The sequence below is a fragment of the Leptonychotes weddellii genome, chromosome 7, assembly GCF_054177405.1.
Source record: "Leptonychotes weddellii isolate Sample4059 chromosome 7, ASM5417740v2, whole genome shotgun sequence".
NCBI classification, from domain to species: domain Eukaryota; kingdom Metazoa; phylum Chordata; class Mammalia; order Carnivora; family Phocidae; genus Leptonychotes; species Leptonychotes weddellii.
Window position 1 is genome coordinate 120,037,931 of NC_138375.1, and position 18,331 is coordinate 120,056,261.

General features: G+C 35.1%; 1 protein-coding gene across 2 annotated transcripts in view; it reads right to left on the reverse strand.

Moving 5' to 3' along the window:
• SLC12A2 (solute carrier family 12 member 2) overlaps positions 1 to 18,331 on the reverse strand; it is a 103,299-nt gene that overhangs the window by 24,772 nt on the left and 60,196 nt on the right. For both annotated transcript variants that reach the window (XM_081827134.1, XM_081827133.1), the window contains exons 11-17: positions 15,401 to 15,508; positions 14,014 to 14,137; positions 12,805 to 12,906; positions 11,290 to 11,445; positions 9,912 to 10,011; positions 5,410 to 5,521; positions 3,501 to 3,641 (exon numbers count right to left, since the gene is read on the reverse strand). In XM_081827134.1, the coding sequence (XP_081683260.1) occupies positions 3,501 to 3,641; positions 5,410 to 5,521; positions 9,912 to 10,011; positions 11,290 to 11,445; positions 12,805 to 12,906; positions 14,014 to 14,137; positions 15,401 to 15,508 (843 nt within the window). The remainder of the gene's footprint in view (positions 1 to 3,500; positions 3,642 to 5,409; positions 5,522 to 9,911; positions 10,012 to 11,289; positions 11,446 to 12,804; positions 12,907 to 14,013; positions 14,138 to 15,400; positions 15,509 to 18,331) is intronic.

Consider the following 18,331-nt stretch of genomic DNA (forward strand, 5'->3'; position numbering starts at 1 on the left):
TATTACAGAGTATACCTCTAGGCTATTTTTGTCCCGGAAAAAGGTAGAGTTATGTCTTTAATGAGACTCTGAATGAGATCCACTTGATTTAAAGGGCATTCATATTCTGTAATCTGATTTTTAAGTAAGAACAATAGGTTTTTGCTCTTTGAAATGAAGGTTTAAAATTGGATTGACAGTTTAGTGGCTCCTGCCATTAAAAACAGAAAAAAAAAAAAAAAAAGAAAGAAAAAGAAAAAGAAATGAAAAATCCAGTACATACCAGAGTCAGCAGCAGTGCTGATGTGTCGCTGCCAAAGGGCTCCTTAATACGCAAGCTACTGGTAAGACTGCCTCTTGTTAAAAAAGTGAATCTCAAGTTTTAATGTGGAAGGTGGATACTTAAATGCTAATTTAAAGATAAGTAAATGCTTATCATTAGTAACTAGATAAATGAGGGACACAGAAATGAAAAGTTAGAGAGGAAGGTATAGTAAAGCCCATGAAAACCATCTAAAAACAGCATCTCCAGGATTATAACATAAGTCACTGAAGAAACAAATCAACGTACAAAAAACTATTTTGACAAAGATTATAAACCTCTAACAAACACAGAGGCATTCGCCGTTTTATGTAACAGATTTCCAGAAGATATGAAGGAAAGAGAAATACTGCCAATGACAATTTACACCAAGATGTCAGTGATTAATTCTATTTGTAAGTTTATTTTACACAGATAGCTCTGCCACTAGAGTAAAGTCGACCTCTTGGGCATCTCTGTCAAGTGCTTGTACATGCCAGGTTTATAGGACAGTCTCAGAATACCACTGTTGGATGCATCCCACCTTTGCCCCCTACTGCTGAAAGACCCACTGGGTTGAGCATGTTAGCTGGAGGAGAGTGATGGGGATAAAGGATCCTAGCTCTCATCAGCAGTGTCATTTTAACTACAGAAACCCTTAAAGACAGAGGTCCTCGAAATGTAGGACCTGGACTGTATGAGGAGCACCTGTCAAGTTACAGAACGGCAAACTCTCAGGACTCATTGCAGACCTACTAAATCATTCCAAAGGTGGGGCCCAGCAGTCTGTTCTAACAAGTTCATCAGGTGATTCTGATGCACGCTCAAGTTTAGGAATCACTGCTCTAAGGAAGTAATTTCCTTCATTTCCAACATAACATTTATTAAATACATAGTAAAGAAATGTTAATAGAAATGTTCCTATAAATTGTACAAAAGCAAGTTAAGATTTACCCACTAGAAACAACCTTATGACCAGAGGTAGGATTTTACTTGAAAAAATAAAAATTTTGCATAGAAAAGTGAATAATCAATCACGCACCCACTACCTAAAGAAAATAAACATGACAAACACACTTCAAACACCCTATGTTTCCTTCTCATGCCCCCTTTGTATTTTTACTATGTATTCCATTATTTAGGCATACATACGTATACATTTTTAATTTATATAGATTTAAATTTTATAGCATCTCCATATCGTTCCTATCTTTTAGCTTGCTATTCTCCTTAAGGCTTTTTGTTTTTGAGGTTTATCCCTGTTGCTATGTGGAATTCCACTGCATGATTATACCATGATCTTTAAAACTGTGACTGATGGTTGTTGAAGTTCCTTCCAGTTCTTTGTCACTACTACAAACAGTGCTGCTCCGCAGTTTCAGACAACCTTCTTCACACATGTAAAACTTTCTCCAAGGTACACATGTTAAGAACGGCATATCCTAGGATGCCCACAGTTTCAAAGTTGCAGCACACTGCCAGGCTGCTGACCAAAATGGTTGATCCATCTATGTTATTACAGCAGTGCAGAGATGCCCAGTGCTCTCACTGCTCCCAGCACTTGGAAGTGGCAGACCAAACTCTGGTCAGTCTAGTGAGCATGGAGTACACGTGTATTGTGGTTTTGATTTTTACTTCTGCCATTTATGTCTCCTCTTCTTTTCCTCTACTTTTGTTCCTTTTTTTACCCCTTTTACTGATTGACACTATTTCTTTACATATTCTGGGCCATATTCATTTGCTAGTAACATGTTGTCTCTCTGGCCCTGGCTTCCTTTTTTGTTTTCATGGTTTTTTGTTTTGTTTTGTTTTGTTTTAAGAAGCACAAAGTTCTAAATTTTAACTAAAGAATAACTTATCTCTTCTTCATAGTTCAACTTTCTCTGTCTCATTTTAAAATATCCTTCCCTAGTCCAAGTCATAAAAGTATTCTGTATCTTCTTCTAGTAGCTTAAAAATTTGCCTTTCATATTCCTTAATCCATCTGGAAATAGTTTTTGTGTAGTCTTTGTAAGGATCTGTTACATTTTTTTTTTTTTACACAGATAATTGTCCCAGACCATCCTGGATTTAATGCTTCCTCAGTCATGTATTAAATTTCCTATATGAGTGGCTCTTTTTCTCCTGTTTTGTTTCATTAATCTAATTATCACTACTTCAATACTACTATGTCTTAATTATGGTAGTTTATGATAAGGCTTTATATCTGCCAAAGAAAGCCCACTTCCATCCCTTATTATTCTTGAGGATCACCTAAGATATTCTTACCCTCGTGCTTGTCAAGTGTGAGAAACATGCAACATTCAAATGGAAGGGGCACAGCTGACAGCACTCTGAGCCTCCCACCTCTGCTTTAACAAAGCAACTCCACAATTAGCACAATGAATGGCCTTCTAGTGAAGCTTTCCTTTGAAGAAGGGGGTTCCTACAAAAATAGGATGGCAAGGGGTGCCCGGGTGGCTCAGTCGTTAAGCGTCTGCCTTCGGCTCAGGTCGTGATCCCGGGGTCCTGGGATCGAGTCCCACATCGGGCTCCCTGCTCGGTGGGAAGTCTGCTTCTCCCTCTCCCACTCCCCCTGCTTGTGTTCCCTCTCTTGCTGTGTCTCTCTCTGTCAAATAAATAAATAAAATCTTAAAAAAAAAAAATAGGATGGCAAATACTGTCTCAGTCCATTTATTTCTTCCCACAACCTTTAGGGCTGACTGAGGAAATTAAGTTTCAGAGAAGTTGAGTAACTTGCTCAGCAAAAATTCATAATAAGGAAGTGGCAGGGCTAGCATTTAAATTCAGGACTAATTCCAAATCTCATGTAACTACTGTGTCATACACAAAACTGAAAGTGAAGTCTATGTTTAGTAAATAAATAGTGAAAAATACAGTAAGGAACTAGAATTTTAAAAAAATTACATAAGGACTGCCATTACTTAACACTTAAAAAACAAAAAAAAAACCCAGTGAGGTATAGCAGCAGAAAATGAGGGGGAAATACCTTAGGGAAACAGGCTAAGGTAATTTCCAGACAGGTTTTCCCCTGTCAGCCAACAGCACATTATCTCTATAGTCCCTTAAGCGCTCAGATTACACAAATCTTAGTAGTAATAAAGATATTTGAAAAGATATACCATTTTTATTAATATGAAGAATGACACCTAGAAGGCAAAAGGTTTTAAAGCTTACACAAAACTCAAATTTTGTTATTTGAAAGGTGTAACATATTTACCTGCATCAAATACTGTGCACCTTCTCTCAAATCATCTGCATGTACTGGAGCATAAAAAGCCTTCATCTTGTTTTTGATAAGCCACCGCTGATATCTGGCTTGATCAATGGATATCTCTTTCATGGCTTGTCTTCGAGGCCCCTTTGGAGAAGAATATTAATAATGCCTTTAACTGAAAGATAATGCAGTCCACGCTTAAGAAAATCACCATTACATAGCTTAAACAAGGTGCCTAAACCTTGGGGATGGGAAAGAAGTAGGACAACAACACTTCATTTTCATGTCAATGAATTCTTTCTGTAGATTATGACAAGATAGGGTTGATGGAACAGTTAAGGCACAGGAGGCAGCAGAAAAGGGAGAAAAGAAGATGAAGAAATACATACTGAAATATAAATAGGAAGTTTTCATTACACTAAGTAAATGAGCGAAATTAGAATTTATTGAAAATGGAGAAGAGATCACATGGAGAAAAATAAGAGCCTTCCGTTTTTCTACAAAAAGTTTCCCAGCTTATTTTTCATTTGTCCCCAATGTCTGAGTTACTAATTCTCAGGAACCTGAAAATATCACTGAAAATGCAAGTTTGCTGTAAAATATAAATGCATTTTTTTCTTCATACTTCTGTTAAATGATGAAGAACAGAATTAAGGAAATGAGATTTTCAACTTGCAATTCTATTTTGATCCTTGCAAGCAACACATAAAATGTGTTATATGCAAATGTATATAAAGCAAAAATCTAAAAGTAGGTTTAAAAGTACGCCTTAATTGTTTGTGAAAAAGTAAAGGACAAATACAGTTTGTTTTTCCTGGTAGGAAAATTTCCCCATTTGTAATTTCCTGCGGTCAAAACCCCAACCTGAACTGATCAACTTGCAAACAAACTGAAAAACTACCAGTCCTATGGGGGACCTGGGGCCAGTGTGTCCATGTTCTTGGCCAGACGCGACTTTGACTTTGTGACTATACAAGCGGAAGATCAACTCTAGCAGGAGCTGAGACATGGAGCATCCAACACACATTTCTAATGAGATGAACAAAACAGTTTGGGACAAAAGCTAATCTGACAAATACTCCAATTTCTCATGCAGAACAGGTGACCCATCATCTAGGAATTCTTTTCAATAGCCAAGATGCCAAAAATAGAAAACTACTTTTGGGTGAAATGTTTACCACTACTTTTCTTTAAAGATTTTATTTATTTATTTGACAGAGAGAGACACAGCGAGAGAGGGAACACAAGCAGGGGGAGTGGGAGAGGGAGAAGCAGGCTTCCTAAGGAGCAGGGAGCCCGATGCGGGGCTCGATCCCAGGACCCCGAGATCATGACCTGAGCCGAAGGCAGACGCTTACCACTATTTTTAGTAATGTTAGTACTCATGGTTAAAACACAAATGAACAGGCAATTAACAGTGTTCAAACTTGGAAATTCAGCATTTACTCTGCTCTTCTTATGTACTAGATGCTAGATATTTATCACCATTCATCTACCTCCTCGAACCTCTTTTTTCTTTGGGTAGTAAATGTTCCCAGTGTTCTCAGAACAGTATGAGAAATATTAGTAAGAAAATACACACACTGTGTATCATTTAGATTCCTTAGTTATCAAGAAGCCACTTTTCTTAGCCAAACCATTCTATAAGAGGAATATAGTTTGGTAAAATCTCATAATAAATAAGAAAAAGAACGAAGATTTAAAATTCTAAAATCTTTTCTAAAATGAAGTTTTGAGACAGTATAGAGGCGATAATATTTTGAAGAAAATAACTAACTTAAAAAAAACCCCGAACAAACTCAACAGATTTATCTTGTCAAATCGTTTCATACCTAGAAAGCCCCACAAATTACAAATTATATACACAGAGCAAAAAATGTTTTAATATAAAAAAAACAATACAAACACTTACCATATGTACATGACTACAGATCATCAAACCAACATTTTTTGTGAAATCATGAACAAGATGAAGTAAAGCTGGGCGTGAGTTTGGAGCACCTGTCATAACAAGACACTGTGGCCTAATTTAAGATTAAAAAATAAAACAAATTAGAGAAGTTTAGATTTTTGATAACATGGATGTTTTTAAGTTGCTTCTCTTAAGAATGTATTATTACACTAGAATCTCCTTTATGCAACTGTCCTCAGGACGTAGGCCACAGGATTCTCAAAAGAAGAGGACTTTTAACCAGGGTTTCTTAGTATATGAGAAACGCAGAAACAAAAACTTCTTGGACCTAACATCATGCAAAATGTCCTTCTAAAATAATAGGTAATATTATACATCAAGATTCTGGTAGGTATTACAGGAAGACACATAATAGTTAAAATATATTAAATATATGTAAACATCTTTTCATCTTCTAAAGGTAATAAATATTCCAGTCCTTTCACAGAGTTCACAAAACTTCCTAAGAGCATGGCCTTCCCTTCATGTACAAACAGGTCACCTTCCTTCTTGGCTTGATCACATCATAGTGATTTCTACTTCATAATATCAGCTCTCTCTAATCTAGCTTAATTTTAATGGCAACTGTCATATCAGTAAAATCATTACAGTTGATATGAAGGTTTCTATTTGAAGTAAAAGTTTTAATTCTAATTAATTATGGTGAAAATCAAAACTAAATTCAATTGCCTTTGTAGACACAAGATAGTGGCATGACTTTCACATATTCTTAACTCTTGATTTAGCTGACTAGAAATGGAGATCAATGTTATTTTCTGAAAAAATATTTGAGTATCCACTTTATAAGTTCAAACATTACCAAAAATTCTCTAAAACAAGACTTTATATAATTAAAATAAACTTTAACAAAAAGTAAACTAAAATTTGACTTAACCACTAAATTAAATGTTAGGGTAGTTCCTAACATCATAAAATAAGCATGAAAACTTGAATAAAGACCATAAAAAACAGAACAAAACAAAAACTAACCTATTCAGAATTTTAGCAAGCTATCTGAAAAACCAGTCCTGTCTGGGAGAATGGCTTTGGGGGAATCCAACATGACATCATCCTCTATGGCCCACACTGCTCAGCCTCCCCATCTACGCTTTAGCAGGTTAAACAGCTCCCCATGTAGAAATTACATAATTCCTAGCCTGCCTGGTAGCTTACAACTGACCCTCTGAGCGACCTACAGCCCACTTCCTCTAAAAAGGAAGCTGGCTACCCTCCACACTTTGTTTCCCTTTCCTGTAAGCTATGCCATGGATGTGGGGATAACTTTGACCACATGGACAAAAACACCTGCTAGGAAATGGCAGACTGACAAGATACAGGGAATGTGAGCAAATGCAGCAAATCCGCCCGTCATAAACCATCCACATGTAACGGTGATATCCATCTCGTAGAACTAGTGCATAATTCAGCTTTTGTTTTAATGGTAGTTTAACGTACACTTTAACATAACCTATACTACAGTTAAATAACTTGTAGTCCCTATCTTTACTAAATGGTAAATATACCACAAAGGCTTAATTTGGTATAGTTGTATCATGCCAAAAAAGTATGGTATGAAATATATTAGAGATGACAACGAGTAATGATGACAGAGTGTAAACATCTGTTTCATTTTAACTCCTTCCTCAAAAAATGCCATCATATAATGGGATTTTTAAGGCATAAAACCCACAAAAATATGAACAGGAGAAAACACAGTAGTATGGAAATACTGAAAGCCAGAAAGCAGATGGAAGAACAAGAAAGGATATGACAAATCAGGAAGAGGCTAAATCATAAAGCCAATGAGAAAGCTGTGAAGCTACCTGATTTTATGCCTAAAAAAAAAAAAATCACCAAAATGCCTGTAAGTTAGATGTAATAGGTGCCTCTGGAAGAGGAAAGGGCCATGTATTAAAGAGACCAAAGTAAGAAACAGTGGTTTAAACTCTGCACGAGAAAACACTAGATAGAACCAAATCATTTCCATCACTATGATGAACAAGTATCTCTGTCCTTCCCCAATTCTGTTAGGCTAGGGCTTATTTGCCAGAAAGGGCCTCAAAACCACAATGAGGTATCACCTCATAATACTCAGAATGGCTAGTACCAAAAAGACAAAAAGTAAGTGAGGATGTGGAGCAAAGGGAGCCCTCATGCACTGGTGTTTGGGGAATGTAAATTGATGCAGCCACTATGGAAAACAGTATGGAGGTTCCTCAAAAAATTCTTAAAGAGAGAAGTACCATAGGATCCAGTAATTTCACTATTGGGTATTTATGTGAGGAAAATGAAAACACTGATTGGGAAAGATAAATGCACCCTTATGTTTATTGCAATGTGGTTTACAATAGTCAAGATATGGAAGAAACCTAAGTATTCAGTGATAGATAAATGAATGAAAAATATGTGGTGTGATTATATGTATATATATATACACAACAGAATATTACTTATTCATATAAAATAATGAAATCTTGCCATTTGCGACAACATGAATGAACCTAGAGGGTATTATACTAAGGAAGATAAGCCAGACAAAGACAAATACCATATGATTTCACTTACATGTGGAGTCTAAAAAATAAGAGAAAACAAACAGCAACAAAGGGAGAAACAGACTCAGAGAACAAACTAGTACAACAACAACAAAAAGAGAAACAGATGCATAAATATAAACAAACTGATGGTCACCAAAGGGAAGGAGATTGGGGAGATGAGCAAAATGCGTGAAAGGGACTAAGAGGTACAAACTTCCAGTTATAATGTTAAGTCTTGGGGATGAAAAGTATAGCACCGGGAATAGTTGATAATACTATAATACACTTCTCATGGTGAGCATTTCATCACGTATATAATGGTTAAATCACTATGTAGTATACCTTAAGCTAATTTAATTTTTAAAATTTTTTTAAAAATTTTTAATTTTTTTTTTTAAGTAAACTCTATGCCCAACATGGGGCTTAAACTCATGATCCTGAGATCATGCTCTACCCACTAAGCCAGCCAGGTGACTCTAAAACTAATTCAGTATTATATGTCAACTATACTTCAATTAAAAACATTTTTTTTAATTAAAAAAAAAAAAAAAAAAGGCGGCTTCTGGTCTGTGAGACACCAGCAACACCTAAGGGCAAAAACAGCTACTTTCATCAGGGGAGAGTGAGAAAACATTTACATACTGAATCCAGAGATTCCCGACCTCCTTTCCCACCTGACTAAGAACTCTGGTAGCCAGGACTTTTATCAACAAGCAGAATATTAAAATACTCTTTTCTGGGCAATCTAATCATATCAAAAAAAGAAAGTCTTCAAGATGACTTAAATTTCTCAAAGAACCAGTAAAGCCATATTAATCTACATGAAGGGCTTCACTGACAAGCCCCACCTACCAGTGCAGCGTTTCCCGGGCCATGGACCACAATTACTTCAGACAAGGCTAAATCTAAGAACCCAAGTTAAAGAAACAGGAAAGAGTGAGAAAGACACTTCAAAGAAACAGAAACTACGAAGCTCAGAAAACAACATCTTTTGCTAAGTTTGGTGAAGGATGAGATGGTGATACATATTAAGTTAAGAAAGAAAGAAAGAAAGAAAAAATGGCTCCAGAGGAAACAAGAAGGCTGTACAGGAAAGAAAAAGCAATCATAATTTACTACATGGCTCAGCTGGGAATCATTTTAAAACGTTATAAAAACATAAATATGAAGCACGGCCTAATCAAAATAATGACATAAAAGATACTGTGAGGATGGGATAAAGGGAAGAGTGCATGTGTGAGCCACCATATGTGGATGAAGGAAGGACATCAAGAGATAAGGCCTAAAACATCCAAAGTAGAGCAAAACCACCATGATGTTTGGGAATATCAAGTAATTACTAAATGAATCAGCGAAGAGTTCGAAGTGGTTGCCTGTGGTATGTCACAAAGAGGGACACAAGAAGTTGGGCAATTGTGGATTTTCATGATGAACCCAAGTTTTTCCTCTCTCAACTATGTTTATGTGTAATTCTGATAAAGATTTAAAAAGCTAAAATATATCTTTTCAATGTTCCCATTCCTATGACAAAGCAAAGCAAAAGGTTTTTACTGATTGCAAATTAACTTTGCCTCTACTTAGTAGGTATACAATACTTACATAACTTCAATGGCCACAGGGGGAAGAAACTGTTCACTTTATGAGAGCTGACACTTAAAAGCCTTCAAATGGGAGACTTTGAACACTTTCACTCTCATAACATTTTGGTAAGTTAGATAATTCACCTCTTTGTCAACTTCTGATAAGAAATCTCCTCCTTGTTTTTGAATAAACTGTCCAACCAAAGTCCAACCAAAACAAAAAACAATAATCTATGCTTTCAGGAAACTTCTCATGAAATAGCAGCATACAAAAATGTTACTGAATGGTAAGTAAAGAACTGACTGCCACCTACGAGCAACGATTCTATGTTACCTTACTGCTCACCTAAAGTTTTTCACATGGTCTTCCACTCCTGAAAGACGAATCGAATGCTGTAGTGCGCTCAGGTAAGTCAAAGCTTGTGTAGAGGATCCCCAGTTCACATCTGTGGGAAGACAGTGTTCATGCAGCAACACACCAATATTAACCAACAATCAATAACCAATTTGAGACACAGAGAAGTAAACAGTGCTTTCATATTTAAAAAATCAACTGCTAAAATAAACCAATGTACTCAGAACTTTCGATAGTTCAAGTCCATAGCATGACACTATGAAAATGCTAATCTGAACTGTAATTGCTTTTAAAGCAAAATGTACAAAAAACGAAGGTGACAGGGCTGCAGACATGCTGTGCATGCAACTCACAAAGTTCCACAAATAATTTTAAAATTATTGTTTATATAGGCAGAGGTCTAATGGGAAAGAGGCAGCTCTCTGAAAGATTTCAAAACTCTGAAAGTACCGTTTATAGTGCTTAACAGTTAAGTTATTTGAACAGGCAAATTTCACTCTGTATTGAATAAACAGCCTGGGCACCAAATATGATTTTAGACATTTGTTATTTTAGAGAAATAATTGTTTCTAAGATGGTTAAAACATTACCTTCTTTGTCCATTTCATTTCTAAGGCCAGCACTCTTATCCAAAACCTCATTGTGTCATATCTGGATTACAAAATGTTTCCTCACAGTTTCACATGACTACACTGCAACCACTCTTGTAATTTCTTCCTAAACTATTCTTTTGGGGCCCAAACTTGTTAAACCTTTTTCACTGGTTCTTCCCTCAGAGTTAGAGGTCACCATACTATACTGGATCAATCCCAACATACCCGAGTATCATTGTCTTCTGTGGAGATACACCCAATAGTTATCAGTGTGACACCTTCTGGGTAATCTTTAACTATTTTCCAGCTAAAAATACCTTTGTCAAATTAGGGAAGATACTACGTCTTTCTAATATACCATACATTCTGTCGTACTTACTATACAGCAGGTGCTAAGACTGCAGTAGTAATACACGTTTATTAGGCTAACAGCTACTACAAGAGCTATTTCACTAAGTCTAACCCTTTCAAAGAAAATTTTAAAGTATATTGAGGCCACCGACATGTTAATAATACAAATTTGTCATTTTTCTGCAAGTAGGATTAGTTAAATCTAACTTATGGGTAAGGAGGAATTCCAGAGAATAAAGCCCTGTGGTAATTATTTTCACTAAAACTACATGTATTTGGAAATGAGGTATTTTAGGTTTTACAAAGCACCTTTCAAGTACACAAAAGATGATGTTTAGATATGAAAAGCCACAAAGAACTTCTAGATATTTTCTAGCTTGAATATACATAATAAATCTACATAATAAATGTAAAAAACTACTGACCTGGTTTTTTGTAGGTAACATAAATATACAGCCCAAGGACTATTACATATGTTAGCAACGCAGCCCACCAGTTAATGACGAACATCACTATGCAACAAAGAATCGCTCCAAGAAGTGATATCCACATGTTGTAGTATTTGAATGCAGGACGCCACCCTAACAATCACAAATAAAATAGAGACATCAAAGTCACTCAAAGACCTTATCTGCTTTAGACAAGGATACATAGGTATGCACAATATAACTTTCTTTGTGGTTGCTTTAAACAAGTATAAGGCTAATGTATGACAGTAAAGTCATAGAGCATTATTGAGTACAATTTCTGAAGGCCATGAAGAGAGCCCATCTATTTACTTCTGTTTTATTCTATGTTACTAGTTTCTGTATTCAATAAACTCTTCATAAAAAAAAAAAAAGTTTAAATCAGCGTATCTTAATTAATGGTTAAAAACTACAAAAGATTGAAAGAGGTTTTCAAATACAGCCCTTAGTAGTGTGGTTTTATGTTCTGGATTTTTAGCATAAGACATACCCATATTCTAATGAATATACAGAAGAGTTCAAACAGAATATTCTTGAAAATTGTTAGAAGTTGATCAACCTGCTAGAAAAATTAACAGTTGAGTATAGAAACTTACCTTCAGTGAAGTATTTAAGAATTAAGCTCACTCTAAAAAAATGCTGAAGACCATGTTTTAAAGTTTTCATTCCATAGCCAAAAAATATTTTTAAATCATAATTTAATATATTTTATATTCTTTTTTAAATCAAATTTCACACAAAGTTATGAGAAATAATTCAGAGAAATTCTGGGGAACCTTTTACCTAATTTCCCTCAATGATAACACCTTGCAAAATGATACTATAATATCACAACCAGGATATTGTTATTAATACAGCCAAGATAAGAGGCCAGTACAAGCATCCCTTGTGCTGCCCTTCATAGCCACAAAGACACCTCTGAAATTTATATTCTTAAAGTTCTGAGAGGCTTTTGGGTCCTTAGAAGGAAAAGTGCTTTTTGCTCCTTCAATTCTTTCCCTGATGTCCAACTGTTATGATTAATAACAAAAACCCCTCAATAAAAGTATACGAGGCACTTCTCCAGTTGCAAGAGACCCTTTATAATAGAACTCTGCAAACTTATAGTGTCGAAAATATTCATCTGGGCAGGTTAGCTATACCAAAATAATGTTCTCAGAACTTGAAACAGAAAGCAGCTAAATAAATAAAAACAGGGAAAGAAAAGCACAATAATTCTTTCAAAGTGTTAGTCAAAATTTGAGATTAACACTCTTACACGCTTCTAAGACAAGAAACAGTACATTACTGGGAAACATCATGATAAAGAGATCTTTGAAAACGCAGTTAATTTGACTCAACTGTAAGAGCTGACTGAGCATTAATGGGCTAAACACTCACAATACCTATCTTTTAAAACGTGTTAAAGTCTTATTTTCCCTAAAATCAAAGACATTAGTGCATTTACAAAATTTTTTAAAAATGGAAAATCACCTGGAGATTTTGCAAGTGATGCATGGAACACCGAAAAATTGATCAATGCATACGATGCAAGGAAGAAATTAGAGATAATTGGAGCAATAACATTCAGCTCGGCTGCAAAAGAAACATGAGGTATATTTACTGACACATTACTTTTTGACTTTTTAAAAAATGAAATTATTTTAAACCTTTAGATGACAGCCTTAGGAATACCCCCTTTTCCACCATTCAGACTTAATGAATACTTATACTTTGTCAGATATAGTTTGTATACTTTACTTTTCAGGAATCAAACCTTAGGTCCATAGTTGAAACCCTTTATACCTCATTCTTCCAAAGTTGGTGTATTTTTTCCAATGATATTATATGGTTTTACTAAAAACATACATAGTCCACAAACATTATTAGGTAGTCCCGTTTTGGGTATTTTAAAAGTTAGACAAATAATATCACACTATATTTATATTTATTATTCTGCAATTTGATCTGATACATTTATTATATTAGAGATTCATTCATATTGATATATGAAAATCAATTTTAATAATTTTTTTTACTCCTCTGAGTATTATTCTGCAGTTTCATTCTTCTGTTAGTAGGTATTCAGGTTGCTTCCATTTTTCACTATTGTAATTAATGACACTAAAAACATGCTTGCATGTGGCTCTTTGGTTATATATTCAAGTTTCTTTAGGGTAAATACTCCTAAAGAGAATTGCTGGATTGTGAGAAACCTTACTCAACATTGCTAATTTGTTCTCCCAAGGTAGCCTTACCAAATAGATACCTAGCAGCATTACATGAGAGTTTCCACATATGGTGGTATCATCAGACATTCAATAAAAGCCCACTGTCATCTTTAGCAGTGGAAGACTCATTAGCTCACTTGCGATCAGAGGCAAAAGTACCAAAAAGAGGCTCAGTGAAGGCCGTACCTTCAGGAGGGGGCACTGAAATCCTTTCCCTTATGTTATTATCTCATTTGTTTCAGGGACAAGAATCCCTCTCATGAGGATTTAATGACGATAGTAATTTCAGCAAATATGTATTGAGCACTTTTATTTGCAGTACTTTCTATATATTCTTTAAATTGACCACAAAGAAACTAACTTTGTTTACTAGGCAAAGTAAGGTTTTGTTTATAATTTATTAATTCAATGTTTAGAGCTAATACTGTAAATACTCCAAAATTTGTATTAGCACGTCATTTATATGACTAACCAATTAAGATGAATCCAAGGGCAATTAAGAATGTTAAGACGTAGCCACGAAGAGGTTCATTATTTTTCCCATAACCTTTAGCAAACATTTGGAAAGCTGGGTAGATGTTGTCCTTACAAAGAGCCTAGGGAAGAAACGTAAATATTAGAAGGAAATGTAACACAGTTAGACATACAGATTTCCTTACAGTTTTAATAGGTTACTCAGGAATAGAACACAAGTTTCTAACTCTTGTTCCTCGTTCTTCCCCCATATCATACTGCTTTACCTACAACCTATAAAGGAGACCAAACATTTCAAGCATCAAAAGGTAGTTGGTTCAGAATACCACTGAAGTTTTTATCTGCTTAACCCCACTTCATATTGAAATTCTTTCAGGAAAATAAAAAAATCAGAGAAGCAGGTACATGAATAAAAGAAATGTGAACACTTGGTAAGTATGACATAAGTATGAAAAGTAAGAAAAAAGTCTGAATCCTAGATTTAAAGCAGATAAAAATCCTAATTATAAACTTAACCACTTTTGTTAAAACTTTACTAAAAATTGTTTTAAGAAATATATTCTACAGGGCGTCTGGGTGGCTCAGTCGTTAAGCGTCTGCCTTCGGCTCAGGTCATGATCCCAGGGTCCTGGGATCGAGTCCCACATCGGGCTCCCTGCTCTGCGGGAAGCCTGCTTCTCCCTCTCCCACTCCCCTTGCTTGTGGTTCCTGCTCTCGCTATGTCTCTCTCTGTCAAATAAATAAATAAAATCTTTAAAAAAAAAAAGAAATATATTCTACATTTACTGTACTCACTGCCTACAACTATAATATTAAGAACCAGGCTGCAGAATCAACATTTCATTTTTGGACTCAGTAATAAAAAGTATTTCCTATTCAGTATCAGCTGTTTATCTAATGCTCATTAAAGGGAGATAATGTCTACCTTATTCATCTTTCTACCCTGAGTAGTTAACACAATGTGTGGCATATGGTAGGCACTGAAATATTTGTAAAGTAAAACATAAAGACTGACATCATGCTAAGAGGGACAAGATCCTTTAATTCTTCTGATTTATGCTTGGAATGCATTCCTTATTCTTGGTAAGACATTAGAAAACTTTGAGCAACGAGAATGCGTCGAAAAAAGCAAAAATCCATCACCACTTCCAGAAAGACAACTCAAGGACTACACCCTGACAGTAGGTAAATGCACTAGAGTTTATATAAACAGAAACATTCACATTCAAACATACGAAGTTAAACATATCTGGCTTGAGATACATGTGTATAAATCATAAACACCTATGAGGTAAACAAATAATCTGAAAAAATTAACAATCCCAAAATGAAATGTATTACCATAAATTCCCCTTCAATAAAGCCTGTAATGCGAAAATACCTACCTGAAATATTTTGGGAGCACTCACAAGGGATGCTAATGCAGAAGAAAGAGTGGCTGAAAAGATACCAGCAGAAATTAATGGTGCAAATCCTGACACCATGCTCATTACCTTAAAAAGGGAAAAAAATGGAAAATTAAGTCTTACAAACCACTCAAAAAACTCACAATACATCTTTATTATGCTAATGAAGGAGACTAATATCAGGGAAATATGATAATAATGAACAGGAATGATAGCTCTACGCATTACAAATTTCTGCAACAGATTTACCACGAACCCTCACCTTCAATCTTTTCATTTGGTAAAATTTCAAAGACATACAATGGCAGAGAGAATAGCATAATGAACCAATCCCCACGTCATTGTGAGTCAAACCCCAGATATCACTTAATGCATAAAAGTTTCAGTATGTACCTCTAAAGCGTAAGCACTTTAAAAAATCCTAACTGCAAAGCCACTAACACAGTTTGAAAAGTAATTCCTTAACATCACCAAATATCCTATCAGCATTCAAATTCCCCCAAGCTGTCCATCTTTTCTTACCTTTTTAAATAGTTTGTTTAAATCAGGATCCACAAAGGGACTCCACATTAAATTTGGTTGATATGCCTCTTAAGTCTTTTTCAATCCACAGGTTCACTGTTTCCTTTACATTTTATTACTTTTAGGTCATTTTCCTATAGAAGACTCACACTCTGGATTTTGCTGACTGCACCTCCAACTTCTGTTATTTAACCTGCTGCTCTCACTTCTGTATTTCTTAGTCAACTGATAGACCGAGACAGGTCATCAGACTGAAATACAAGTTTTCTGGCAGGAATATTTCAAGATGGTACAATACACTTCTGTCAGGTAGGTTCTTTCTTTCTGTTTTTTTGTTTTTGTTTTTTTGACATTAAGGTAGTAGATTTGTACTGTGGTTATGTTTTTTCTTTTTAAAAAGAAACCTTAAATATTAGAGCTAAATGTGGAAATATTTCTACCTGAAATGATCTAAGTCTATGATTGGTCTTTAAATAATCTGGGAAGTAGGAAGTTATAAATAAAATAAAGTCAGCCAAGCATTGGTGATTGTGCTTGATATGCTAGGTACATTACACTGCTTTTCGATCTTTGCACATGTTCAAATATTTCCCTAATGAAGTTTAAAAAAAATGAATTGATCACTTAGATCATGAGACGACAACCAGCTAAATCCAAACTGAGGAGCAAAATGCAAAGTAACTTGCCTGGACTCTTTAAAATATCAATGTCCTGGAAGATTAAAACGGGCAGGCTAGAAAGTCCTAGATTAAAGGATTTAAAAATAATAACTAAATGCCATGCATGACCTAGATTGTATCTTGGATCTAAGAAAAATAGCTGAAAGGGACATTACCGAAACAAGTGGGGAAAGATGAAGATGGAATATACATTTCGATAACAGTATTCTGTCAACATTAAATTGCTTAAGTGAAATAAAAGAATATATATATATACACACAAAGATAAAGCAATGGGGTAAAATATAAACAAATAGTAAATTTAAGAGAAGGGGTAGGTATACAGGTATTCACTGCACTGTCCCTTCACATTTTTGAAAACTGTGAAAAAATAAAATTGAGGTGGAAAATATGTCTGGTGGATTCAGGTACTGTCAACTTGACCCATCCATTATAAATTTCACCAGTAGTGAACAGTGACCATCACCTAAATTCCTTCCTTCCTCAGGAGATTTACTTCATATATACGTATATATATAAAATTCCTAAATATATATATCTATAGTCTTCATAAATATATATTATACATATACTTTAAGATTACTTATTTGAGAGAGAGAGAGCACGTGCGTGCCCAAGTGGGGGGAGTGGGAGAGAGAGAAAGAGAATCTTAAGCACCCTCCATCTTAAGCCGGCTCCATCTCACGACTCTGAGATCATGACCTGAGCCAAAATCAAGAGTTGGAAACTTAACCGACCAAGCTACCCAGGCATCCCTACTTTTCATTTATATTGACCAAGACAATGTGCCAACTGACACCAAGGAGATAAAGGAAATATGGTTTTAAGGTGTTAGTGACTATTATACACTTGACTGTAACTTTATACTTTAAACCAGATGTAAAGTTAACTATAGGCACAATCCCTGGCCATAGTGCATCAATCTGGCTACAAGTGTACATAATTCCACCTTGTTTCATTTAAGTATCTCCCCCTGTATCTTTCAAAAGATCCAGTGTTAAAAATGAAGAATACACTAAAGTGTTCTAATGAACCTTAGTATTATCCTCTCTGAGCATTTCAAGGAGAAAAAAAATCTTGAAAAGATCATTTTCTATTCAGCCCTTTATAACAATTTGGTTAGGTATATGCCATGTGTTTTTCACAATCACTGTATTACAGAGCTATTAATACTAGATCAGAATTGCCAATCCTGTCTTTAGGGAAGGAGATTATAAAAGACATACAAGATGGACCAAGATAAAAAATGAGCAGACTTGATTTCTGCTATATATACTTATCAAACATAAAATTCCGTGCCTGTCTATAATGACCTCAAAGATAAGTGCAAAAACAGGAGATAAATGAAGAGAGAAAGCAAGGAACAGAAAATATGATACACTGCTGGATTAAGGCAAAACACACACCACAAGCATTATATATAACTGTGACTTTTCATCTGTCATGTTTTGGGGAAAAATTCCATTTTCTCTTCTTCTATTACATCATCTCTTCTTCCATGAATTGAGGTAAATAATGCTCCATGCTTAGCATCTCGAAATCCTATGCTTCTAGAAATTGCCAAGTTTCCTGTTTTCTAGTTATATATTTACCCTACTTGGTAACCTCTGCATTTTCCACCATTTAATGATAAAATATGAGTAGTAAGGACAATGATAATGAATGTAAATAATGGTAACACCAGTGTTGTCCAGAATACAAAGTGGAA